General features: G+C 39.3%; 1 protein-coding gene across 3 annotated transcripts; it reads right to left on the reverse strand.

Annotated features, from left to right (window-relative positions):
- On the reverse strand, positions 1-24,903 carry wasf2.S (WAS protein family member 2 S homeolog). 3 transcript variants are annotated; one of them, XM_018249449.2, is made up of 9 exons: positions 24,774-24,903; positions 9,355-9,485; positions 8,769-8,903; positions 8,464-8,617; positions 7,112-7,229; positions 3,534-3,664; positions 2,391-2,537; positions 1,726-2,186; positions 1-1,002 (listed from the first exon to the last, which is right to left on the reverse strand). In XM_018249449.2, the coding sequence occupies exons 2-9, from the start codon at positions 9,482-9,484 to the stop codon at positions 845-847; spliced, it is 1,434 nt and encodes a 477-aa protein (XP_018104938.1). In that variant the 5' UTR covers position 9,485; positions 24,774-24,903; the 3' UTR covers positions 1-844. The 3 variants fall into 3 exon arrangements, with proteins under 3 accessions (XP_018104938.1, XP_018104940.1, XP_018104939.1); XM_018249451.2 differs by lacking the exon at positions 24,774-24,903 and adding an exon at positions 10,756-10,774; XM_018249450.2 differs by lacking the exon at positions 24,774-24,903 and adding an exon at positions 9,782-9,802.
- Between the last annotated feature and the right edge of the window lie 3,085 nt (positions 24,904-27,988).

Genomic DNA, 27,988 nt, shown 5'->3' on the forward strand with positions numbered 1-27,988 from the left:
CGACCCTTCTTAAATCTGCCCCTTAGTGTTGTAGTATTTCTGGTCAGGTGATCTCTGAGGCAGTACAGATAGAGTCACAAAATGGTGGTTCAAGGCAAGAGATGTAAAAGGGCAATATTTATGTAAATATATATTCCAGTTTGGTAAGATTCTTTAATATGTCATTCAATTTGATATAAACTATCTGTTGCTTAAGTATTCATTTTGGGGGTATAGTTTTCCTTTAAGATGATGCTGTAGATTATTAAGTATACTTAAGTATAGTTTTCAACGAGCTTTCTTTTGTCTTTAGAGACCAATCTATGCAAACATTTCAGGCCAGGGATAATCTTCCCCACATGCAGCACACAATTCCTTTATCTGGAACAAAAAAGGTACACTATACCAGTGAACTCCTCTAATTGCATGCTGGTTATGTCATCAACACTGCTACCTGCAGGTTATAGTGACATACTCCCTACATTTAAAAATAGTTATTGATCGCTCAGCAAACATCTACCTGGTATTTTAAAAGTAGCACAAAATGAAAACCTAAAGGAATGTCCTGCTCATTTTTCTACTCTTCTGTGCAATATTATCACTCTATTGAAAATTTTGCCATTCTATAAATGGGTATTTTATCATATTCATCTGAGAAAAGTTGGTGAAATAGTATATTATCATGTTGTTAGTTGCCCTAAAACACCACACTTTTTCCCTAGGAAACAACTTTTTCAATTTTAATTTTTGACCATTGCCCTACACTTAAAACCTGTATATGTAATCCTTAACCCAAAGTAATAGCTACAAGCGATTCTTCTCTTAATTGCATATTCACATTCCCTTTGTTTCTTTCATTAGGGGCTCAATCAGACCAATCGTCTTCGTCAAATTCAGAAGAATCATCCTCAGAGTCACTATATTCTACTGCAATTCTACGAGACAAAATGGTGGCCACGTCATTCCCACCAACAACTTGCTTCTCGTGCTCCATTTTTTCTTCTACCTTTCGTAGTTGGAACCCTATAGGAAATTTACAATTAAACATTTTATAGAAAATGGGCAATACGGAAAAGAAGGATAACCAGCAGCTTATTAGGGCTAATAGAAGCTGAATTCTTGTAAAAGAGTGAATATGTGATAAAAGATTAAAATTAATATAACTAGACTTAGAACAATGACAGACAAGTAAAGTCTGGGCAGCTTCAGAAAGCCAAAGCAGCGCATGTTTTACATTACTGCCGATTTACACTACTGACGACTAATTTTCTCGTCTATAGTTGCCATTAAAAGGATGATATGATATGAACAGAAAGGAGAAAATGTAGAGAATTCAGTTGTATAGCTCCAGGAACCTCAAATATCTTAAATAGTCACACCAAATCATGTAAGTATTTTATATGCATTTAAATATAATATGTGGTTACATTGCAAACTTACTACTAGATTAGTCGTTTTTGAAAATAAACTGACATGTAGCCATTCAAGTTAAATAGAGCAAAAAGCCACATGTTTGCAAAAGCTCCAACAGTTGCAATGTTTAAAGCTGAAATGAGCCTCTTTTCAAGCCTGTTATATACAACTGAATTTCTACTTTGGAACGGATAGAAAATGGTCATGGTATGCACACCATTTGTAGTGCTAAATTTGAGGAATAGTAAAACGATGGCAAGCATCATGGTTTAGAAAGCAGACTAACAATTTAGGAACAAGAGGGAGAGAGAGAGAGAGAGAAAAAAAAAGTACCTTCACGGATTGCGGACAGCAAGTCACTTCGAGGATCGCTTACAGGAGGAAGGGTACTCTTTGGTTTCAAACTTTGTGCTGGAGATTCACCTTCAGACCGAGAGAAGGAAGGTGGTGGAGGAGGTCCAGGAGGTGGAGGTGGTGGTGGAGGTGGGGGGCCTGCAATAGGGGTTGGTGTGGGTGAATGAGGTATGGCTGGTGGATAATCAAGATGAGTTGGCACTGCTGGAGGAGGAGAAGGAGGTGCAGGTGCAGGAAAGCCTGGTAACGAGGGGAACACTGGTGGAGGAGAAGGTGGAGGAAGGTATGGGGCATCAGGCACTGATCCATCAGGAGGAGGAGGTGGAGGTGCTGGTGGAGGTGAAAAACTGGGTCGACTTCCTGTTGGAGAACCAATTGGTGGGGCTGGAGGAGGACAGGTAGGGCTAACCAAACTGGAACGATGTGATAAAGGTTGACCACTGAAAGAGAGCCAGAAACCATTTAAAATAATGTTTCTTTACAAATCACCATTTAGACATACATAGTTGTAGTAGTCAAGTAGATCCAAACTTAGCTGTCAGTGCAATCATAGAAACTGAAAATAGGACCTACTAGGTTCAGTAAAAGAGCCTTAAAGTATAGGTCTATTTAATAACACTTAAACTTGAGTAACCAAATCTTACCTGACATCAGCAGGTGGTGGAGGCAGAGAGTCATCAATAAATGATTGGGAAATAGATGAAGGCTCTTCAAAGGGAGGAGGAGGTGGGTACTGATTCATTTCCGGACTCTCTTTGGTATACAAAGATCCATTCTGATATGGTTGAGGCCTACACAACATAGCAAAACATTGATGACAAATTTGTTTTCATGTAATAGTATTATATAAATTTTAAGAATGTTACCTAATATACGGTTAATGAGTAACAACTGAGTAGAATGTATAACATTTTAGATAAAGTGACACTACCCTACTGTTAATAATATATAATAAAATAATTTTTAAATGCCACAGGGGATCAAATATAAGGATATTCATTATCTGACAATATGGTTTCTCTCTAGACAGAAATATGCTATGTGCATCCAACTAACATTCATTCCCTCCAAATGCAGGTTCCCCTGAAATGCACAAGCAGCAATTTGGACTTGTTCTTACCACCGTTCTTTGGACAACCATAAACAAAATTATGCATGCATTACAGTTATGTGTGTACCACAGGCAGTTCACCAGGTCCACTTATTCTAGTTCTCTGAAACTCATGCCCAAACCAATTCCCCATAGAGGAACATGAATGAATTATAAAAGATGTGACCTGTGTTTTTAAAAATAAGTATAATAAAAGTCACCTTGGAGTTCCATGGCCTATATAAAAACACTCAGCATGCAGAGGGGTTGTTAATCTTAAAAGGTTCACCTTTTAGCATTGCATAGACTGTGCTATTCTAAGACTAAAATTAGTCTTTTTTTACATTTTTCCCCAGCAGATGTAATTTAGAATGCCGTTTATCCAGCATTCATTATACTTCCAATGAGAATGCTGTGTATAAATCAGTAAATAGTAGACAACCTGCAGAGTAAAATATTCTGGTTTTTAGCCACTGGGGTCAATGACCCCAACAACCAAATTATATTTTTTAACTACAAGTTAGAATAAGCAAAACAGAATGACTAATAAATTATAAAACCTATTATGTTTAAAAAAAGAAAGTTGCTTAGAATTTCTTCATCTAGAACTGTAAACTCCCCCTTAAACAAGAAAATTTGCAACATCTCAAATAGCAAATATGCTTTTAATGCTCTATGTTGTGAGGATTAACCATACCCTGTATTCTGCATCTTATCCTTGGGCTCTACAAACTCCAGTCCCATCTTCATTTTCTCCCATTCTTCTTTCCTTGTGCGGATCTTGCGTGGATTCACATTCCCACGGTTGGGGTTATCTTTCTTCTCTTTCTGTAAAGAACATGTTATAGTTCATGGTTTCAATCTTTTCACCGCTAGAGAGGACTGTAATTATTTCATCAACTAGCTACACAGTTAACATTGTGTTATGTTAACAGAAGACAAGGTGGGAAGAAAGGAGAACAGCGTGTCAAGGTGAAAAAAAAAAAAAAAATAGTGTTTTATAAAAAAAAAAAAATATGCTAGATACACATCAATATCATTTCAGTGGAATCCAGATGTATGACAAATGCCACTGGGGTAGGTAACAGATGAATGCAGTAATATAAAGAGATTAAAAAAAACAATGACAATGTTGTGTGAAGTAATGCAGCTTTGGAAGAAATAGCTATTTTCAAAAATATAGTCCCTTTTTATAGTCACACTGTCTCTACTTCTACAAAAACACAGCAGTTGTGCCTTTACAAACAGCGGGATTTTAACTATATAGTTATAATCTCATGAAACTCATAGATCAATAACATAAATGTTTACCCCCCCCAACTAATGCAGCAGCAGAGCCATCAGCAAGACCTGATATCATTGGTATACTGTTAACTTTATACTCAATGCACACAGAGTGGGGGGGGGGGCAGTGTAAGGTGGTGGATGGGGGCTTTTTTTAAGAGGCATTAACTTATTAAAGCAAGAGAAGGGTTATAGCAAGAAGAGCTTCAAGTTATATGCAAATCTTTTCAGCTTTCATAGTTGCCCAATCAAAAACATGATATGGCATTCCAACCCTACAAACTAATTTTTAAGCAGCTACAAACCCAGTCAATGAGTATGTTTAAGATAGACTAGAAAATTGTGAACTAGGAACACTTTATGGACTTAAAGGGTGCGTGTGCTTTTAAAATTATTTCTTCGTTTCTATTTAAACCAAAGACTTCACTTTCAGATTTTTTAAAACATCAGCTTGATATACAGTGGTGTGAAAAACTATTTGCCCCCTTCCTGATTTCTTATTCTTTTGCATGTTTGTCACACTTAAATGTTTCTGCTCATCAAAAACCGTTAACTATTAGTCAAAGATAACATAATTGAACACAAAATGCAGTTTTTAAATGAAGGTTTACGTTATTAAAGGAGAAAAAAAACTCCAAATCTACATGGGCCTGTGTGAAAAAGTGATTGCCCCCCTTGTTAAAAAATAACTTAACTGTGGTTTATCACACCTGAGTTCAATTTCAAAGGTTATAAAGCCGTTTCTAAAGCTTTGGGACTCCAGCGAACCACAGTGAGAGCCATTATCCACAAATGGCAAAAACATGGAACAGTGGTGAACCTTCCCAGGAGTGGCCGGCCGACCAAAATTACCCCAAGAGCGCAGAGACAACTCATCCGAGAGGCCACAAAAGACCCCAGGACAACATCTAAAGAACTGCAGGCCTCACTTGCCTCAATTAAGGTCAGTGTTCACGACTCCACCATAAGAAAGAAACTGGGCAAAAACGGCCTGCATGGCAGATTTCCAAGGCGCAAACCACTTTTAAGCAAAAAGAACATTAAGGCTCGTCTCAATTTTGCTAAAAAACATCTCAATGATTGCCAAGACTTTTGGGAAAATACCTTGTGGACCGACGAGACAAAAGTTGAACTTTTTGGAAGGTGCGCGTCCCGTTACATCTGGCGTAAAAGTACACAGCATTTCAGAAAAAGAACATCATACCAACAGTAAAATATGGTGGTGGTAGTGTGATGGTCTGGAGTTGTTTTGCTGCTTCAGGACCTGGAAGACTTGCTGTGATAGATGGAACCATGAATTCTACTGTCTACCAAAAAATCCTGAAGGAGAATGTCCGGCCATCTGTTCGTCAACTCAAGCTGAAGCGATCTTGGGTGCTGCAGCAGGACAATGACCCAAAACACACCAGCAAATCCACCTCTGAATGGCTGAAGAATAACAAAATGAAGACTTTGGAGTTGCCTAGTCAAAGTCCTGGCCTGAATCCTATTGAGATGTTGTGGCATGACCTTAAAAAGGCGGTTCATGCTAGAAAACCCTCAAATAAAGCTGAATTACAACAATTCTGCAAAGATGAGTGGGCCAAAATTCCTCCAGAGCGCTGTAAAAAACTCATTGCAAGTTATCGCAAACGCTTGATTGCAGTTATTGCTGCTAAGGGTGGCCCAACCAGTTATTAGGTTCAGGGGGCAATTACTTTTTCACACAGGTTTGGATTTCTTTTCTCCCTAAATAATAAAAACCCTCATTTAAAAACTGCATTTTGTGTTTACTTGTGTTATCTTTGACTAATAGTTAAATATGTTTGATGATCAGAAACATTTTGTGTGACAAACATGCAAAAGAATAAGAAATCAGGAAGGGGGCAAATAGTTTTTCACACCACTGTATGCATGTCAAAGTTCTCTCCCCTCATCTAGCCCTTACCTTCTGCTTACCTGAATGTGTAAATTAAAACTTTAGAAAAGGGAGTTGAAGGAAAAAAAAAAGCGAGCAAATTATGTTGTACCATTATAGGGGTAGTTCACATTTAGACAACATTTACAGACATATTTATTAACATTGGAAACAATGATGTTGCCCATAGCAACCAATCAGCAATTAGATTTAAACTTGCATCACTTGCAAGTTAAAAAACAAAAAGCAAATATCTGATTGATTGCTATGGGCAACATCACTGGTGATGTTTGTGTCCACTGTTAATAAGTATGCCCTTTAGTTTGTCATAGAAAGATATTGGTCTTCATTTTGTGAAATTAGTGAAATGATTTGTTTTTTGTTTAGCAGCTTTAGAATCTCAGCAGTTGTCACGTTGCTAGGATCTAAATTAGCCTAGCAACTGGGCAATGAAAACTGTAAGATAAATATGAGAGTGCCTGAATAAAAGGATAAATAGTAAAGAGTAACAATAAGAATACAATTTTTGATGAACTATAAATTTTGACCCCCATTTGAACAGGAAAGGGCTACAAAAGGAAGACCAATTGAAAAGTTTAAAAGAACAGGACATTTAGCAACAAACTAAAATTGTACTTAAACGTAAACTACCCCTTTAAAGTGATAATGACACTAAAATGTTTCTTTTCAAAATATTAATCTACATTATAAGTTACCTATAGGTCTTGTTGATCGTTTTTCCCGATAGTTCTGCTTTTGTAAGTAATTGTTACTTGAAGTTCCTAAACTTGACTGTTTTGCCAACCTGACTGTCTCTTCTCAGTCTGTCAGTTAGAGTTTCTAATGCTAACGGACTCCTGCTGTACAAATATGGCAGCCCCCTCATACGAGGGTAAGATAGGTTAAAGCAATAGGGAAATACTACTTTTATGGCAAAATTATAAATATCATTCAAAGAAAATGTTATGATAGATATAAAGAAAAAAAAAAGATTATTTTCTGGTGTCAGTTTCTCTTTAAGGCACTGGCGTCACTATGCGCACTCTATTCAACTTAAATAGCCATTACACTTCAGCTTGGACTTAAACTCTCACCCTATGTTTCCGCTTCTCTTTGATGATGTCTTTGGTGTCCTGAACCATTTTTTCTTTCCACAAGTCAAAGAAATATGAAGGGTCTGTATAAAACTTAAGGGCCTCCTTTTCATCTTCTCTGTAGGGTAGAAATAATGTAAGATTTAGCGGATATGTGGTATAATTTGTTGAAAATGTAGAGGTAGAGAGAAGTTAAGAACCAAAGGGGGGAATTAAGTATTTGATCAATGGAAACCAGTAGCAAAGAAAAAGGGCAAACCAGATCCCTTAAAAATCAAACACTACAAAAACAACAAACACTGTATATAACCACTACATGACCTCATGACTGGATAGTATGCTAGCCATAACTTGATCTCACTGTCACCACAAATCAGTGTTCCAAGATTACCTTGCAAGTCTCAACACTAAGGGCTCTTATACAAGGACGGTTTTCTGCATTTTTTAAACACTTATGCTGAGCACGAAAAAACACATATATTGTGTTAAACGTGTTTTTTTTTAACGCAACTAAGTGGGGTTTTTTCCATTCCAACGGAACCCTGTTCTCTATTGGTAGCTAAACGCATGTCAAGTGCAAGGGAAAGCAAAATGCTGCTTCTAAACAAATACACAAACTCAAATGGAGTAAAACACAACTTAGAACACTCATGAGTACAACCAGGCAGAATATAATGGAATCAATTAGCAAATGCACTTGTTTCGCTCAAAACCTACGTTTAAATGAGTGTTAAACGCAGAAAAAATGGCTGTGTGTAAGAGCCTTAAAGGAACAGTAACATCAAAAAATGAAAGTCTTTTAAAGCAATACAAATATAATGCAGTGTTGCCATACATGGGAAAAACTGCGGCGTTTGCTTCAGAAACACTACTGTTGTTTATATGAATTCAAAGGAGAAAAGACTCGGGTTACACAGCAGATAAGCTCTGTAGAAAATAATATTTAAATTGTGCCAAATAGTCTTTTTTCAATTTCTGCCATTGCTACACAGCAGCTTGTTTTTATGAACTAAAATAATTTCTGAAGCAAACAGATCAGTTTTACCAGTGGAGGGCAACATACATGATAGTTTCGTTACTTTAAAACACTTTCATTTTTTGGTGTTTAGTGTTCCTTTAATAGTTTGCAGAGAAGAAGTCTTCTAGACTGACCATTTAATTCTGTAACTGTACAGTAAAACTTGCTAGTTAGTATCAGCAACAGTCCTGCTAAATTTACATATAAGAAACATAAATGTAAAGACAGATGACCACACTGTATCCACTCCCCCAACAGGTATGGCCTGTGCTGAAAGCCCAACCTGCTGTCAGTAAACTTATTTTTACCAGCATCTTTCCCTCCTCCTCCATACCTATACGGTGACAGGATGTTAAGTGGGGGTGGCATGTCACACGTAGAATATGTTTCACGCACTGGGAGGGACAGAGAGTCACGTATAAAGAGTTGCTGGTCTTGTGAGGTGTTACTTCGGAATGCCTTTCGGGTGTTTATGCCCTGAAGAGAGACTGGAGACATGGAGGAAATTACAAGAATTCTGTACATAAAAGACACTTTCCTATAGCCAGAAGCATCACTCTCTTAAACATGTAGCTGATTTCTTCACCATGAAAGAGGCTTATTATATTTAATTGAGGTAATGTTGATTCTTTTACTTACCCTCTTCCTCTTTGGGGTCCAGTTGGGTCACCTTCACCTGAAGTCTCTCCACCCTTTCCCCGAGAGACCCCACACGGTGTGCAAACATACTAGCCTCGCTGAATAGCTCTCCAAATATATCTTCTGCATAGCGACCTGAAAGGGAGGGAGCGAATATAATGTAGGTGGAGAGACACTATGGCAAAGGGAAAGCAAATGCATTGGAGAACAAATGTGAGATCGAGATGTAGGAGGAAGAAAGAGAAAATTTGAAAATACAGATACAGAAAGGATGAAATAATCCTGAAAACAAAGAGAGAAAAAAGGAAAGACTAACTAGAATACAGAAAAGTTAGGTCAACATTGAGATAACTATAAGTTTACGATTCTGTTTTTCTATCTCCAACTCTCTACAATTTTTCGTAACCGATTTTCTCATTATCTTTTAGAAATTGATATTTTTCCTATTAAATGGGAGTCATTTCTGCTATCTCTTTACTATAGTGTGCATTAAAACAAAAGCTATAACCTTCTTACTTCCCCTCCCCCCTGCACAAAGTCCTCAATCTTTCACCCTCTACTCTCCTCTTTCCCCAATGTCACTCACTTAGGCTTCCAAGCTGGCGGATGACATTGGACAGAGTCAGGTTGGTCATACATTCCAGTTCACTGCGGACAGGGGGAAGCTTCTGCCGGCACAGGAAGCGCGGCTCAATATATCGAGCGACCAGCGGCATCCTAAGGGAACATAGAGAGAAGTCAAAGAAATTAAATAAGGGCAAAAAGCAAATAAGGCAGTGATACAAACAGATTATGGGGCAGTGCAAACATGCTTTATGGGAGAAGAATATTAGAAGAATCAAAAGCCATTACAGCAAAAAGGAGAGGGGACAAGGAATTACAAAGCAATGAAGCACGTTCAAATACAGCTGTGTTATACCCACAGTTATTACTAAAACTAGCAGGGCCTTCATTAGCAGAGAACAGGATTGGTACACAGGTGATAAGAAGTATTCACATTCACACACCCTTACCTAACTATAAGCTATACATACTGATAATAATCAGCTTGCTCTGTGGTGGCAAGTAATGCATTGCTATTAAACACACAGAATCTGCTTCAAAAAATGTTACAAAGCATAATACTAAATAATACACACGGTTCCTATAGCTATATTAGACTTTTAGTTGATTTGTATTGCTGAGCACTTCTGTAGAATGACAGTGCACAAAGCCAATGATAACGCATGCGCACTACTCTATATACTGATGCCAAGTCTGTATAAACTGATAATGAGCATGTTGTGAATCCTTGTACAAATCACAGGTAGAGAAGGATGGGGGTGTTGCAGGGAGACAGAATGTTCTGGATAGCTATGCGGATAGACTGGAGGATGTAATGCTTTGGCAGGCACAAAGAGAGAGAAAGAGAGAGAGGAGGGGGAGGAGAGCCTCTGCCGGACATCCTTAATTAGCAATTCCCAGCATGCACTTAGAGCCACGGGAGATAGTGGGCTGACTGTGAATTGCATGCCCTCATTTTATACTGTTTATGTGTGAGTGTGTGTAGAAATACAGATGCACAGACACAGATTCAAACATACAAATACTGTCACAGGGATGACTCAGTGTGCAGGGATTTGTGTCCTCCCACTTCAGAGGCTAGCACTGGCCTGATCACGCAGGCAGGAGGCTACAGGCCCTGAAGGGATTAGGGACAGACAACTGCCAAGAGAGCCAGGTGTGAGAGGCTGGCACACCCCTCCTCTCCATCTCATTGGTTACAGCCTGGAGCCTGCAGCAAGATACTGCAGCTGTAACCCCTTCAACAACTGAAACTATTCCTGGCTCTCTATAATTAGCACTATTTGTATGTTACAACCCTTATCATATCAATATATAAAATGAAAAAGTGGACATCTCTAGAGGGAAGGTCAACAGCTAGGACTCTATGAAAGGCAGGGAACATAGTGTAACACATACAGAGAACAGTAACAAGCAAACACACCTTGATTCCTGCCAACCCAGCCTGAAAGGCACTAAATGCTCACGAGGAAAACATTACATTCTCCCAACCCCCCCTCCCTTCAGAAACAAACCAAAGGCAGCAGACCCTCCTTAGCACTGCCAAATGACTGCTTCCACTTCCTCTTTAAAGGGGTGGTTCGTCTTTAAATTAACTTTTAGTATGTTATAGTATGGCTGATTAGAAGCAACTTTTCTATTGGCCTTCATTATTTTTAAAGTTTTAGAATTATTTGCCTTTTTCTTCTGACCCTTTCCAGCTTTCAAACGAGGGGTCACTGACCCCATCTAAAGAACACATGCTCTGCAAGACTACAAATGTATTGGTATTGTTAGTTTGTATCACTTATATTTCTATTCAGACCGTCTCCTATTCATATTCCAGCTTGTTATTCAAATCAGTGATGGTTGCTAGGGTAATTTGGACTCTAGCAACCAGATTGCTAACTGTAGAGCTGCTGAATAGAAAGATAAATAACTCAAAAAACAGAAATAATAAAAAATGAAAACCAATTGCAAATTGTCTCAGAATATCACTCTCTACATCATACTAAAAGTTAACTTGAAGGTGAAGAACCCCTTTTAGTTAACGTCACACCAAGCTACACGGATCACATGATACCAAACTGTGACATCTGTATGGAAAGTGTAGGGCAGAATTGCCCCATCTGAGACCTAATCCATTTTTTGCCATACATTTATATATGACCGGTTGCAATACATACAAGAAAGATGATTTAAGGGCTCTTACTGACGAGCGGTTGAAGCTGCGCTCCCCTGCGTTCCGTTTTTCTGCGTTCAGCCGCAGGGGAGCGCAGGAATAGACGCATTTAGCTTTTTTCAATGGGGCTGTACTCACACAGGCGCGTGTAGGCGCCAAACGCAGGAAAAATGCAGCATGTTGCGTCTCAACCTGCGTTCGGCGCCTACGCGCCTGTGTGAGTTACTATTTGGCTCCTAGACCAAAAATCCCAACACAGGTGGACACTAAGTTGGAAACCACTGTTACCTATATTAAGCCCACCACTTGGCGGCCAAGTGTACCTTTTTGAGTCTGCACAGCTCATAATTACTGACCTAAGGAGGGGTCTGTGGGCCCAATCAAACATGCCCAATCTGCTTGAAGTAGCGCTAAGCAAAAATAAGTAATCAGTGGTGCAACTACCAGAGAAGCAACGGGTGCAATTGCACCTGGGCACCCTCCCCCTCAGGCACCACCTGAAACCACATTGCAAGAGGAACATGATAGAGAAAATGTGCATCTGGAGGGGCCCAGATGCACATCCTGCACCTAGGCCCGGAAGAGGATAGTTACTTTACTGCAAGCAATGAATTCTGACAATTTGCCTCAGGTCACTGAATGTTATTAGTAAAACAGAGAAGGCTGAAGCATATTCTGGAGACGTAGCTTACTGTAGTGGCCCCAATTATTACTAAGGACACTTGCCATTGCAGGTTTGCCAAAAGCACTTTGCCCCAGGCTGCACCCCCAACTGTCAGTATAATCTCAAACAAACCATTCTTGCTTTGCCCAAGAGTCAAAAGCTTGTTTAGCCCAAAGGCCAATCAGACCAGCTGTGGGATTAATGAGCCAGCTAATTTTAGTTCCTATTGCCTATTTTTGGAGAAAATCTTGCTTTATTAATATCAGTCACCCGCAACGGCAACCCATTCTTGGGTATGAATACCACAACTAGAGATCAAAAAAAGAAACTCTTGGTACCATAACAGGGTGCATCAAAAGACAGATATGGCATTCCTTATCCGGAATCCTGTTAATTACAAAACATCCCTCTTCCATAGGGTCCTCTTTAAGCAAATAATTCTAATGTTTCAAAATCATTTCCTTTTTTTCCATAGTAATAAAAAAGTACCTTGTTGGTAACTAAGCTCCATGAATCCATATTGGTGGCAAAATCAAATTGAGTTTATTTAAAGGGATGGTTCACCTTTAAAGTAAATTTTAGCATGTTGTAGAACAACCAATTCTAAGCAACTTTTCAATTCGTTTTCAATGTGTATTTTTTATAGTTTTATAGTTATTTGTCTTTTTCTACTGATTCTTTGCAGCTTCAAATGGCCATTGTTGTCCCCTTCTAAAAAAACAAATGCTCTGTAAGGCTACAAATGTATTGTTATTGCTACTTTTTATTGCTGATCCGTCTATTCAGACTCTCTCCTATTCATATTCCAGTCTCTTATTCAAATCAATGTATGGTTGGTAGGATAATTTGGGCCCTAGTTACCAGATTGCTTAAAATGCAAATGGAAGAGCTGCTGAATAAAAAGCTAAATAACTCAAAAACCTTCAATAATAAAAAAATAACAACGGGATGCAGTCCTCAATCGCCAGAAAAATCAAATCTCCCGATTGGATTACAACGAAGAGAATGAACGCCAGCGGGATGAGGATAACATCAACTAGCCAATGGGGTCCTCGATCGCCAGAAAAATCAAGCCTCCAGATCTTGGCCAGATATCGATCTGAGAGACCTTTTGGAAGCCCCCATACCCTGGCAGATAAGATGCCGAATCCATCTAAACTACCAATATTGGCAACTTTAATCTGTGTGTTTATGGCCACATTAAGAGGCAAGCCAGGCCAGGGAATGGGAAAAAAACGAGTAGGCAAGAGGCCAGTACTTGCTGAGGGGAGTTGATTGGCATACTGTTTTTATGCTACTGAGGCAGTCTACTGGGGATGAAAAACAAAACTTCAATTCTCATATGTTAGTTCACTGATTAGATTGAGTAAGGTAGGATCCCAATACAATGCAGAAGCACAAGAGTCTTTTTCTGTTTTGGAATTTTTCATAAAAAGTGAATGAGAACCAGGAGAGGCAATTGTTGGCACATTCTAGCTGTCTGCAATACACAAAGCTAAACCTCTTACTACATGGCATTAGCTTAAAGTCACCAGTTTCATCACAAGCAGAAGTGACCTAAAAGATGCTCTAATTGGCTATGTCAGATTATCACAGGAGCTTGCATTTACAGGACTAAAATAAAATAGTATGTCACAATTAATTTCATTATATGTAGTTACCAGTTCTATATATTCAGGAAGGCTGCAGAACAAAAACTAAGATAAATACAAAGAATAAGGATTAAAAACTAACCGTTATCTATCTTATGAGGTAATGCAATAAAAGATGAGTTTTCTCCTGGTCTAGTAGCCCATAGCTACCAATCAGCAGGCAGGTTTGCAAATAAATGTCTGATCAGTTGCTATGGGTTACTAGACCATGAGACAATACATCTTTTAACAACATGTAATAAATTGTGATCCAACAATGTGCACTGAAAAACTGCTTGTAACAAATAGCCAGGTAAAAGTTTAAATGCCAAACCAGAGAGATACAGAGCACAAAATGATTTGCAAATTGAAAAAAAAAACCACAAAATCTTACATCAACAATTACTACATCAAATTAAAATCAAATTTTAGGATGAACATTCCCTTTCAATGAAAAAAAAAACAGATACGCAATATGGATCACCAATGCAGCTCCCCATGCTTCAGCATATCGGTTTGCCTCAGGCTGAGAAATCACTCAAGCAAATAGAGAGTGTACTCTTCAACCCTGACACCCAAGTACATCTGTCGTGGTCCACTTTCCCCAGAGACTTCATGCTGATTCACATACACCAAACAGTTTGGCAAGATGGCAGACATACTATGTGTAGTATAGTATAGGCTCAGGATCAGGGCAGGCAATATCCATTTTAGGCTTAAAGAAACAGGAACACTAAAAAAAAGGACGTGTTTTAAAGTAATGAAAATATAATGTAGTGTTGCCCTGCACTGGAAAACTGATCTGTTTGCTTCAGAAACACTACTATAATTCATATAAATAAGCTGCTGTGTAGCAATGGTGGAAATTGAAAAAAAAGGCTATATGGCACAGGTCAAATAGTGGATAACAGATAACACCATTATGTTCTACAGAGCTTATTTATATAAACAATAGTAGTGTTTCTGAAGCAAACACAGCAGCTTTACCAGTGCAGGGCTAATCCAAATTGAAAAACAGGTGTAGCTAACCAAATTGTCTTAGCGGCTTGTCCCACGGGTTATCCTGTGCTGATAACCGAAATAGGTTAGCCTGTAGAAAATATGATGTGTAGGACAAATCCAAAGCAACAAACTTTGACTGCAATTTTCTTTATTTACACTTGATAAAGGGCTTTGCCCAAAACATGTTGTGTGTATCCATTCCCCAATAAAGAAAATTGCAGTCAAAGTTTGCTGCTTTGGATTTGTCCTACACAACATATTTTCTACAGACTTACCAGCGCAGGGCAACACTGCATTATATTTGTATTACTTTAAAACCCTAATTTTTTTGATGTTACTGTTCCTTTAATTGGCCCTATGATGCAAAACTTTAGCAAGACCACGATTTCCTAATGCAAACAAATGAGTAAATATTTAAGTAGAGGACTCCAGGGTTACAGACCTATTTGATCAATCCGATGCGCTGCAAAAAAAACGCAGGCATCAAATCGGATGCAACAGAAATAAGGTAAGTAATGGCATTGTCAGATGGTGTCGCAGTGTTGATCCCACGCTGCGTCTGCATCCGACAGTCGTGTCACGTCGGATCAACGCTGCAACACCATCTGACAATGCATTCACTTACCTTATTTCCGTTGCATCCGATTTGACGCCTGCGTTTTTGTGCAGCGCGTCAGATCACTTCAAAATCATCTGTGTAGTCCTACCCTAAAAGTAAAATCATAGCCCTATAAAATATAGGATCTAGTGGTATTAAAAGCATTAAAGCAGGGTGCACACATTTTAACACATGTTTTTCAAACATTCAATTAAGATCTTTTTGCACCACTTTGCTGGGAGTTCAGATCATGAAGTATTGTTACAATTCTACTGCTTTCCAAGTCATGCCTGTGACTGGATTGCACTCATCCCAGTTGGTCCTGGCATATTCAATCACCACAGTCTGCCCCCACATTCAAAATATTAGACCAGTCTAGTTAACAGTAGCTCCTAAATTCTCCCTGCTCACCTTGGCCATAGTGGTGTTATGGTCTTCTGACAGGGCTAGAAATAATAGTAGGCAGCAGAGACATGCAACAAAGCAGCTTGGGGTGGGGTGTGAGGTGAAGGTATATGGGGATGATGTTGTGCAGATTAAGCAGCTGGGTAAGTGGCAGATAGTGAGCAGACCAAGCAGGGGAGTTGGATGGGCGGGCAGCTAGGATCTGGCCCAAGTAGTATAGCCTTGGGAGCCAAAAGTAATCAGCCTTTCACTCAGTAGCATGAGCTAGTCAGCCCACAGACACAATAATAGAATAATTTATTTTCTGGGAATTTCCCATGCAAGCATAATTCTTTCAGAATGGCTTCAGTTCAAGTACATGTCCTGCCTCACCGTTAGTTTAGGGCCGATGCTATGGCATCATGGAAAGAACAACAAGCCTGCAGCCTGTAAGGAAAAACTGCGTAGAACAGTGTTGATTTTAAGATTTGGGGATGCCAACTTACTAATTTGAAGAAAAAAAAAAGAGGATAGGTATGGGGTGGTACATGCCTCTCTCTTCCTGTCCATCACTAACAGAGCTCTAGCAAACATCAGCGGGAGTTGCTGTTTCAGAGCTGTTCTGCTGCAAAAAGACCAGAAGGCAGTATGCAAGTGCAAAAAAAAAAAGGGCGATTGAGGACTTTGCACACTGCCTCCTGTTATATAAATGACCCTTCACAGATAATAGCAATATTGGCCTAAAAGAGAGAGACTATATCAATATACTCTTAATAAACAGTCACATCTGCAGGCTGAATAAGATTAAAATTATGTCACACAACGGCTGCAAGCTATAAAAGCTCTCCACAAATATAAACCTTACGCCTTCAGGTGAAAGAATCTGAAGTGTATCATACTTTGAAGGGGACCTGTCATTCACATGCCCACCTCACCACCTATAATTGTATAGCCCGTGCATGGGCGTAGGCATTAGGTCCCCCCTATCATGGTGAATACAGAAGATTTTGGGGTGATACAAATGTTGCCTTAATAACAATGTCCACATGGGTGGAACAAAATGAAAATCATTTATACCGTTAGCAATGTTGTAAGTAAAGCTTACTCAACAAACATGATAGAAATACGGAATTAGTTGGACAAATTAGGCTGATGCAATTATCTAAGACAATTTGCCTATGGTCAGATATAGCTTTATAAACGCAGTCCGAGAAATGGCTGAAGCTAGGGTTGTCACCTTTTGGCCTGGTTGAATCGGGGCAGGGGGTGGGGCTGTGATGCAATGGGGGTGGGGCTGTGCAGCTGTCCGGTGCGGGTTGTAGTGTCAGGGGCAGGGCTATTACGTGTCGATTGGCCTATCGCTGTGTCAGTCATCAGAAATCCTGCCCGGTTTTCTTAATTTTGAAAACCAGCAGCCAGTTTTGACCCGGGGAGCCCTTCAAAAAACTGGGATATCTGGGTCAATACTGGACAGGTGGCAACCCTAGCTGAAGCACTCACCTTAGCCCCCTCCGGTGTCTGCACTAACAGGCACTGCATTGGCAGTCAGACACACAAAAAAAAAATCACGTTAACCCACCATAAAAATATGTTACGAGGATTTTCATCCCCTTTACAGTCTTTCACGGGCTGCATTACATTTTTACCCTGTGAAATACTTTTAGCAGAATTCATTCATAAAACCTGGTTGTATTCATTTACAAAATATCAGCCATGACATGACTAAGTTTGACAACTCATTTTAAAGGACTGTTTATGAGGGTAATACAATTATTCATCTTTGAATAAACATGTTTTACATTTGCTGGATAGAAATAGCTGGCTCAGTATAGTAATTTAGAAGCCCTTGTTTTGTTTCTGCAGTGGCATCTTTCATAATCACTATACCTTAATTTTCCATTTTCCTCTTAATGAAAACATTTAGGGCAGAATGTGTAATTATTTTCCCTTTGTTTCATCCGCCTTACTTCTATAAGGTTGTCAATGGCTTATAATGCTGTTAGTCCAGGGGCACAGAGGGTGGTTTCATGCCAATATTTGCTCAATATGTGTGCAAACAGGCTGAAGGCGGTATATCGGGTTTCCCTCTGGTGTATATCAAAGCCAGAGTAGAAAACTAACTGCACCTGGCCTTAGACTTGCTCAAGTCGGCATTGGCTCTATGCCTGGATGGCTACAAGTTTCCTTTTCACCTAAAACAGCCCTCATACTGTGTTATAATTCCATTTCCCAAACGTTCAGAGGAGGAGTGACCTAGCAGCATAGAGTCGCACCATGACATTATTGGGGCATGGACAATGAAACAAAGCTGTAAAGTACAATTTTCATAACAGGCATAGCTTTCTCATTGGTTGTACAGCAAGATGCCATAAAACCACAAAAGCATTGTCTTCTGCCTGTAGTAATTGTGCAGGTATTTTTTAGGGAATGATAAGCCTCGTGAGGAAACTTCGGGCGACTTCGGAAAATGAATCCCCGCGTGTGATTAGCGCCGGCGATTTTTCATTTTAGCCAGCGCAGAGTGAGGGAAGGCGTTTGGGGATATTGGTTGCCGCAAAGAAGAGGCGATTAGTCGCCAGACGACCAAATCTCCTAAAACGCCCAGTGTGACCTTACCCTAACTCGCTAACTAATCTACAGCTACAAATATCCCATGTACAAACAATGACAGTGTGCTTTGCTGCCAGCCTTAAAGGGGTGGATCACCTTTCAGTTAATATTTATGTTATAGAATGACCAATTCTAAGCAACTTTTCAATTGACCTTAATTTTTTATTTGTAGTGTTTTTAAATTATTTGCTTTTTTCTTTAGATTCTTTCCACTTTCAAATGGGGGGTCACTGACCCCATCTAAAAACAAATGCTCTGTAAAGCTACAGATGTACTGTTACTTTATATTACTCATCTTTCTATTCAGGTCCTCTCCTATTCATATTCCTGTCCCTTAATAAAATCAATGCATGGTTGTGAGGGTAATTGGGACCATAGCAACCAGACTGCTGAAATAGCAAACTAGAAAGCTGCTGAATAAAAATCGAAATAACTCGAAAAGCAGAAATAATAAAAAAATAAATCCAATTGCCTCAAAATATCACTCTCTACGTCATACTAAAAGTTAAATTAAAGGTGAACAATAAAGATTTTTTATTTTTACCATTTTTTATCAAAATCTAAGTTTGAAGTTTAATTTTCCTGTCTATTGTTTCAGTCTGGCAGCTCAGTAATTCAGGTGCAGACTCTCTAGAATATTAGCAACTATTGTATCAATTTCAAAAGCTGCCTGTAATGAAATTCAGGGATTCTGCTTTGAAGGGCCAAAGGTAAGAAATGTATCAACTAAATGTATTCATTTAAAACAGTTTACAGGGTCGGCGACCATCCCCTCCCACAGCTGCTTTAGAAGGTGAAAAATGAAACTGTATACTTTAAAGGAATTGTTCAGTGTAAAAATAAAAACTGGGTCAATAGATAGGCTGTGCAAAATAAAAAATGTTTCTAATATAGTTAGTTAGCCAAAAATGTAATGTATAAAGGCTGAAGTGATTTGATGTATAACAAGTCAGTCAGGACACTACTTCCTGCTTTTCATCTCTCTTGGTTTACACTGACTGGTTACCCTGGCTACAAGGCAGTAACCAATCAGAGACTTGAAGGGGGCCACATGGGTCATATCTGTTGCTTTTGAATCTGAGCTGAATGCTGAGGATCAATTGCAAACTCACTGAACAGAAATGTACCATGTGGCCCCCCTTCAAGTCGCTGACTAACTCAGAGTTATAGAGCTGAAAAGCAGGAAGTTGGATTCTGGCTGTTTTATTAGACATCTGTTCACTCCAGCCTTTATACATTACATTTTTGGCTAACTAACTATATTATAAACATTTTTTATTTTGCACAGCCTATCTATTTATCCAGTTTTTATTTTCACACTGAACTATTCCTTTAATATTCGAAAAACAGTCACACATAAAAAATAGAAAGTAATTGGAAAAAGTCTTTCTGGTGCACATCTTTAACAAACTGAACTGAAAAAGTGTTGGAAGTTGAACAACCCCTGTAAATTGCAGATGACAAAAAAGTCATAAATGTCATGCCATAATCCATAAGTAAATCATAGTGGGTAAACCCTCAAATCAACCAAAATTGCATTACAGTATTTTACCAGCAATTAACACTGTGGGTAATGTCAGAGCATTCTGGACATTTTGGGGCAAATTCACTAAGATCCGAAGTTGCGCCGGCGATAGCTTCGCCACACTCCACCGCACTTCGCCAGGCGTAGTTTCCCCAGCGCTACACAAATTCGCTACCGTTCGCCTGCGCTCAGTTGCGCTAGCGTTAATTCGTCAAGCAAAGCGAAGTTACGCTAGCGATGCCTAATTTGCATACAGTGCCAAGTTAAAGTACAATGGACGTATATGTAGCAGCAAAAACATTACACTACACAAGCCTGGGAAAGCTTCATAAAATAAAATAGAGTTGTTATTTTGCCCTATACATGTGCCCACTGTATAGTTTAGGTGCCATATGTTAGGAAATGTAGGGGGGAAGGAGGGTACCCCCAAAAAAATGTACGATCTTTTGTCAGCCTATCACCCTTAAAAAGGAAAAGAAAAAATGTCAACTTTTTTTGAAGCAACCCCTATCTACTCTATTGCACTTTGCCTGGACTCAGTTGGTGAAGGCAAGTCTGGCGCAAGAGTTAACGTTCATGAAAATCCGCAAGTTAGTGAATTAGCGTAGTTACGTCCCTTCGCCATAGCGCAACTTCGCCTGGCGTAAGGGTGCAAAGTAGCGCTAGAGTAGGTCCACTTCGCTAGCGAATTTACGCCAGCGCCCGTTAGTAAATCGGCAAAGTAACGAAATGACGTCACGCTGGCGAATTTGCGCTGGCGAATTTGCGCTAGCGTTAGCCACTTCGCGCTTTAGTGGATTTGCCCCTTTGTCTCCAGCAATTTAATACAGAGGGCTGGTTGGGGAAGAGGGGTCTGCTGTCCACTCTTACTCTTTCTTGTTTGTTTTCCTAGCACCAAGAGTCGATGGGCCCTGCAAAGGCAAGTAATGCCACAGTTCATCTGTCATTGCCCTTACTAATATTTGGCATTTTTAGCCAATCCACCAAAACTCACTTTTTTGCATGAGAAACTCAGTAATGGCCAGTGGTGTACATTATAATACACTAGAGCAGTGGTTCCCAAACTGTAGGCCTGTGCCCATTTGGAGGCCTGGAGAAATGCCTAAGTCCACTTAGGTTAAGAGTTGGACAAATTGTGTATTTGCTCGCCTTGGTACACCAGAAAAACCTTCTTGAAAGTCTATTAGGTTGCATTGGGGGCTGCAAACTTATTTGATGTCTAGATAGTTTTGCAACTATGACTGATACAGGTTTGTTTCCTTATATTTTTTTCCCCCAATATGGAATATTTAATATGGTATATTTTTTCCATACAGAATGGAATATAGATAGATATGGTATATATATTATGTTATATATATTGTTATGGACCTAGGGGACCCTGATGAAAGGTTGTACCTTCAAAACGGCTTGAACTTGAAGTCCAACAACCTGTGCACTATATAGAAGCAATCTGATATTTACTGACTTATTACTGTGAGCCTCCCTGGTTAAGGGTAACATCACAGAGATATCCAGTTGACATGCCCCCTGCATACCCAGAACAGGTAAAATGGATGGCTCCAGGCAGCATCATAACACAAACAAATACAGAACAATTAAATGGTAGGTAAACAACACATTGACCTTAACATGCATTTTTCCAGACACGAGTCTGTTAAATCCTACCACCAGGCCTGGACTGGCAATCTGTGGGTTCTTGCAAATGCCAGAGGGACTGCTGTAAAATGCCATCGAAAATCACTATTTAGTGGGCTGGTGGGGGCTGTTTGGGCCTCTGAGGCCTATCTGACTCCAAGTCCAACCCTGCCTACCATGTACATATGCAACAAATTCTAGATTTATGAAATTCTGTAGCTTAGAGCTTTGGATTGCCTTGTGCCTTTCCTTACAATAACATCAATAGAATGCTGTTAATACAGTTAGTAACATCAAGTTAATTCAAAGTAACGGATTGCTACAATATATGTATGCATATACATACATTATTCTGTTATTAAGACTATTGACCTGATATTAGGTATTCGTCACGTATCCTACTGAATAAGTGCCAATGAAGGCATAATCAAAATATAATCTTTATCAGACCTTTTAACCTGCAGGTCTACATATTAATTTTTAGACGTGCGATTTAGAATGGGTCACAAAGATCATCTTTCATAAAGCAATGGCTTCCTATAACTGTAACTTATTGAAGGAGCATGATTCATTCTAAACCAGTTTTTGGGTCATAGAGCCAACTTCTGGATAACTGTAAGAAATAAGTTACAGGAACTTTTTACCCAAAAACTAATGTCTGCATAAAGAAGGAAAACTTAATTCTAGGCAATTTTTTACTATAGCTTTAGAAAGTCTAGATCTAGCAGGAGCACACCAATGCAATATTGTATTGCTTATTTCATTTAGTCATGTGTATATATTTGTATTCACTATACATTAAGTATATTCTACAGCATTGCAGTTACAGGCAGTTCCCGGGTTACGTACAAGATAGGGTCTTTAGGTCTGTCTTAAATTGAATTTGTATGTAAGTTGAAACATATTTTAAATTATTAAATGCAACTTAAACAGGTGTCTGTCTTAACGCAGTATTTATTTTTACCTTTCTTTGCATATGTATTTTTACATTTCTGTGCTCCACAGTAGACAACACACACCATAGGGGATTGGGGCAGGTGGTTTATTAAATGCTAATAATAAAAGTCAAGCAAATCACAGTATATTACTGTAATAGCTCTGTCTGTAAGTGTGAGTTGTATCTAAGTCGGTGTTTGTACCTCGAGGACTCCCTGTATTTGTATTTGCTACTGAAAGCAGTATTTCTTAATCCCTTTTCAGTTCCTTGGTTCTGACTTTTGAAAAAATGTAGCAGAAGTCAGTTCTCCTCCAGCTCCGTTAAACAGCTCTGCTACATTATTTCAGGATCAGAAGTGCAAAGAAAACATAAGGGCTCCCTAGTACGGTTGCCACCTTTTCTGGAGAAAAATACCGGCTGTCCTATATTTATCTTTTTTTCCATATTAATAACATTGGGATCAACCATCATTTTTACCGGCCAGGCCGGTAAAATACCGGCCAGGTGGCAACCCTACTCACTAGGGAGATATTAAGATCCTTGACTAGAGAACTAGGGGAAAACCCACCCCTAAGCTATCTATATATACCTGTGTAAATGAGTACCTCTGTATAATGTGTACCAGATCTAGAACTACTGTCAATAAACGAATAATGAGTGAAAAATGTACCTGATAACCCTTCCCCCTCTTTTTTTTTTCTTTCTGTACCCCCTCAAGTTGTAAATAAAATAAAATAAAACACTGTTAAAAAAAAAAAGTGCAAAGAATGCAAAAAGGCAGATAAATATTGTTTTTAATAACACTTACATTTACAAACAAGATTAAAATTTATTGTAAAGCATATGGGGAAGTTGGGCTGTTTCTGCCAAGGAAGAATGGGAGGCCCAGCGGGACACAGACTTAGAAGTAGTTTTAATATATGTTTAGGAAAAATATCTTATTCCCAAAGTTTGGGTTGGGTGGGATAAAATTAATTTTTTTGTCACTCTCAGTTACTTCTAATTATGCCATTTCCAGCTTCGAAATGGAAAACAAAAGGCATTAAAGGAAAAATGAATACTTAAGCAACACATAGTTTACATCATATTAAGTGACATATTAAAGAATATTACTAAACCAGAATATATATATTTAAGTAAATATTTTCCTTTTAGATATTTCCCTGGGGCCCCCATTTCATGATATTTCTCTATGCTGACCAGAAATACTGCAACTCTAACTGTAACAGGAAGAAACGTGGAAGCAAAAGACAGAACTTTGTCTGTTAATTGGCTAATGAAACATAACATGTATGGTTTGTTTGATTTGTTTGTGTGCACTGTGAATCTTAGAATCACAGGGGGTGGCCTTTATTTCTTAAAGGAGAAGGAAAGCTACCAAAGCAGTTTATTGCCAATAGATTAGCCCAATAGTGCAAGCTATAAGACTATATTTATTCTGTGGAATGTTATAACATACCAGAGTAAACAGTTCTAGAAGCTTTCTTTGAGATAGCAGCTGTCATATTAGCTTGGTGAGACATCACTTCTTGCCTGAATCTCTCCCTGCTCACTCATAGCTCTGGGCTTAGATTACAGCAGGGAGGGGAGACAGGAAGAGAGGAGCAAACTGAGCATGCTCATGCCCTGCCCTGGAGGTTCGAGTAAAAAAACAGGAATTCTGATACAGAAGTTCATGTATACACAATAGAAGGAAAGAAATACAGTGTTTATTTTGACAAAGGACTCAGAGCAGCACTACTTTGAGGGTTTACTGGTGTATTTATATAGACCTTTCTGATAAAATGTACTTAATTGTAGCCTTTCCTTCTCTTTTAAAATTGCAATTTTCTATTTAGGATTACCCAATGACAAACACTACTAAAAATTATATTATTTTGAAAATGGTTTATTTACATGAAGCAGGATTTTACATGAGCTGTTTTATGCACTATATTTTCATAGTTTACCTACATTCCAGCACATACAGCCAGCAGCTGTACTCTATACTTTCATGTAGGCCAGTACTTCTAAAGCTGTTTAGGCACTTCCCATGACTCACAAGAAAGTATATCAGTAGAAATGTCATGCATACAATACTGCAGAAAGAGAGCTACTCCTATAACCATTAGTACAGTCGTTTCACCTGCCCTATAATCTTCCAGTGTCGGTAACTAAATACCATTCACAAATACCAATCATTTCAAGCAGCTTTTGCAGTCACAACATAGAGCACAATATGTAGACGAGTACAAGAAAACTTTGCCGTGCGCTTCCTCCTATACATTCTACTGTTAGAAGAATCTCCTCACCTGTCCCCAGGGGGTCTCCGCTTCTGACACCGGGAACTAGTATCTCACAACCACAACTCGGGCACCGCCCCACGTAAACCCGCCCACGCAAGCAAAGATTGGCTAAAATTACAGCTTCTTTCTCACAGATTGGTTACATTCACTAACTCGCCGTCTTTGATTGGACGAAAGGGCTTCCGCTTGACTTTTGATAGGCTGCAGTTTTCTTCCTTTATAGCGCTGATTGGGTGAATGATTTGTGCTGTAATAGTTCGTTTCTTGAGTTCCTTTTGACTAAACTTTTTACACAACTTGTCCATAATGTGTGATAAGTTTGTAGGACTGCCTGCGCTGCTGAGGCACAGTCCCTAACTCATTTCCTGGCGCTTTAAGTATTTGCTTGTAGGTTGTACTTTTCTTAAAGGAACAGTTCAGAGTGAAAATGAAACCTGTGTAAATAGATCGGCTGTGCAAAATAAAAAATGTTTCTGATATAGTTATTTAGCCAAAAATGTAATGTATAAAGGCTGGAGTGACTAGGGTTGTCACCTTTTCTGGAAAAAAATACCGGCCTTCCTATATATTTATCTTTTTTCCCTATTAATAACATTGGGATCAACCATCGTTTTTACCGGCCAGGCCGGTAAAATACCGGCCAGGTGGCAACCCTAGGAGTGACTGGATGTCAAACATAATAACCAGAACACTACTTTCTGCTTTTCAGCTCTATAACTCTTGAGTTAGTCAGAGACTTTAAGGGGAGCCACATGGTACATATCTGTTCAGTGAGTTTGCAATTGATCCTCAGCATTCAGCTCATATTCAAAAGCAACAGATATGACCCATGTGGCCCCCCCCCTCAAGTCTCTCATTGGTTACTGCCTTGTAACCAGGGTAACCAATCAATGTAAACCAAGAGAGCTGAAAAGCAGGAAGTTGGGTTCTGGCTATTATGTTACACATCCAGTCACACCAGCCTTTATACATTACATTTTTGGCTAACTAACTATATAAACATTTTTTATTTTGCACAGCCTATTTACCCAGTTTTTATTTTTACACTGAACAATTCCTTTAAGATGCATGGAAAGAAATGATAAAGCTGTTTCACACTACAGAGGAGTACTGAGAGTATTTATATCCATATGTTGCTTCCATTTTTTCTTATAGACGCAAGAAAACCGGAAGAACCGAATGAGTTCTACAACGTTTTTTTTTACACGTGCTTCATTTGGTTTTCTTTTTAGCTCTACAACATTTAAGATTTCAGAAGAAAGTGCTTTTTTTTCCAAAACGCTGGTGTTGTTTACCTTAAAGTAATGGGGGACTGTCCTCAACGTAAGAGAGGAACTGATGTGACCACTTCCAGAAATCAATGGCTGATACTAGCTTCTTGTACGTCACAATGAAAAGGGATTATTAACAGTGTTGATATGCATTCCCTGGCAGGGGTAGTTGTGACCACATGCTGTTGTAGGCTTCAGTCTCATGAAAATGTCATGCGAATATTTGTTCTAACAGCGGATTCCTCTAAGGACTTAAAGGAGACATTTTGTGGAAAAATAAGAATGTACCAGTGCATTATACTCATTAAGATACAGAAGAATTACTTAAAAAAGTAGTGATTCAAGCTGATTTATTGAATATTTCTGCAAAAACCCTAATAATCCCTCCCTTCTCTTCCACTTCCTGCTCCCTGAATTCCCAGGCTGTGAAGGTAGGGTTGCCATCGGCCAGGTGGCAACCATATGTTCAGGGGAGCCGGCAGCTCTCAGCTCACTGCACTGTAGGACAAGAACCAATCAGCAGCTAGCAGGACCTGATAGGAAACCAAAGCCTGTCTGTACTTGTGTGACTGCAGGGCTGTGATTGGCTGTCCCCTCCTACTGTGCTTCTGGCAGGGACCGTTAAGACATGCCCACCCCTCATCTGAAACACAGACAGAGACCAGAGAACATCTATAGGGAGATCCAATAATAAGGGGCTATTTTTACAGATAATATTAATTTTTAGCACCATGTAAAACACCATATAATACCTATAATTGCCTACAAAATTAGGATTTTTTCACTTATCCTATATGTCTCCTTTAATATTATTAACACATATTAATAAAAAGCCAACATATTCAACATCGTTGTACAATAAATAGGTGTATACATTAAACATACAAGAAGAGATAATAACCAATACAATAGTTAAAGGGATAATGAATGACATCATTTACACTGCTAATAATTCACTCCACCATATAAAATGTTATTCCTGAACCTTATATATATATTTTTTCATTTGTAATATTGGTATGTAGTAGGGTTGCCATCTTTGTGCGGCTCACAATCCAGGCAGGGGGTGGGCCATGACATCACCGGGGTGGGTCAGTGATGTTGTGGGCAGGACGAACTATGTCAAGTGGGGCTATGAAGTTGCAGTCAGCGATTGGTTGATCGCCATGTCAATCAGGGGAGATCCTGCCCAGTTTTCCTCTTTTAGAAAAAACAGGCAGACTGTCTTGACCCAGGCAGCCCTTCTGAAAACTGGGCTGTCCGGGTCAAATCCAGACAGGTGGCAACCCTAGTGTGTAGGCAGCCATCTCAGGTCATTTTGCCTGATCCTGTGCTTTCAGAAAGAGCCAGCACTTCACAATGGAACTGCTTTCAGGCAAGCTATTGTTCCTCCTACTTAATGTAATTGAAGGAGTCACAGTGGGACTTCGATTTTTACTATTGAGTGCTATTCTACATCTGCCAGGGAGCTGTTATCTTGTGTCAGGGAGCTGTTATCTGGTAACCTTCCCATTGTTTGGCTGTTTGGGAGGGGTGACATTCCCAGGCCCGGATTTGTGGAAAGGCCACCTATGCCCGGGCCTAGGGCAGCAGGATTTTAGGGGGGCGGTATGCTGTCCAACCACACCCACATTGGTTCAAAAACACTGGGGATGCACCGCAGATACATTAATTTTTTTAATTTCCAGTGTGCCAATCCCCATTGCTCCTGTTTCCCTGGAGGGGACAGGGGCGTCTTACAGAAGTGGGTCTAGGGGCACCCACTATGTAAATCCGGCCCTGGACATTTCGCTAACCTGCAGTGTAGCATTAAAGAGTGACTAATGTTTATCAGAGCACAAGTCACATGACTGGAGGCACATGGGAAAGTAACATTACTGTATGTCTAGCCCCATGTCAAATTTCAAAATTAAATATGATTTAAATCTGTCTGCTCTTTTGAAAAGTGGT

Source organism: Xenopus laevis, chromosome 2S, assembly GCF_017654675.1.
Source record: "Xenopus laevis strain J_2021 chromosome 2S, Xenopus_laevis_v10.1, whole genome shotgun sequence".
Lineage (NCBI taxonomy): Eukaryota > Metazoa > Chordata > Amphibia > Anura > Pipidae > Xenopus > Xenopus laevis.

Bases quoted from the DNA above. Each gene is read 5' to 3' on its own strand.
- wasf2.S (XM_018249449.2), bottom strand. From the start codon at position 9,484: ATGCCGCTGGTCGCTCGATATATTGAGCCGCGCTTCCTGTGCCGGCAG. The intron at 8,618-8,768 runs GTAAGTAAAAGA...CCATGTCTCCAG, and splicing joins GGACCCCAAAGAGGAAGAGG to TCTCTCTTCAGGGCATAAAC. The intron at 7,230-8,463 runs GTATGGAGGAGG...TCTACCCTACAG, and splicing joins AACATCCTGTCACCGTATAG to AGAAGATGAAAAGGAGGCCC.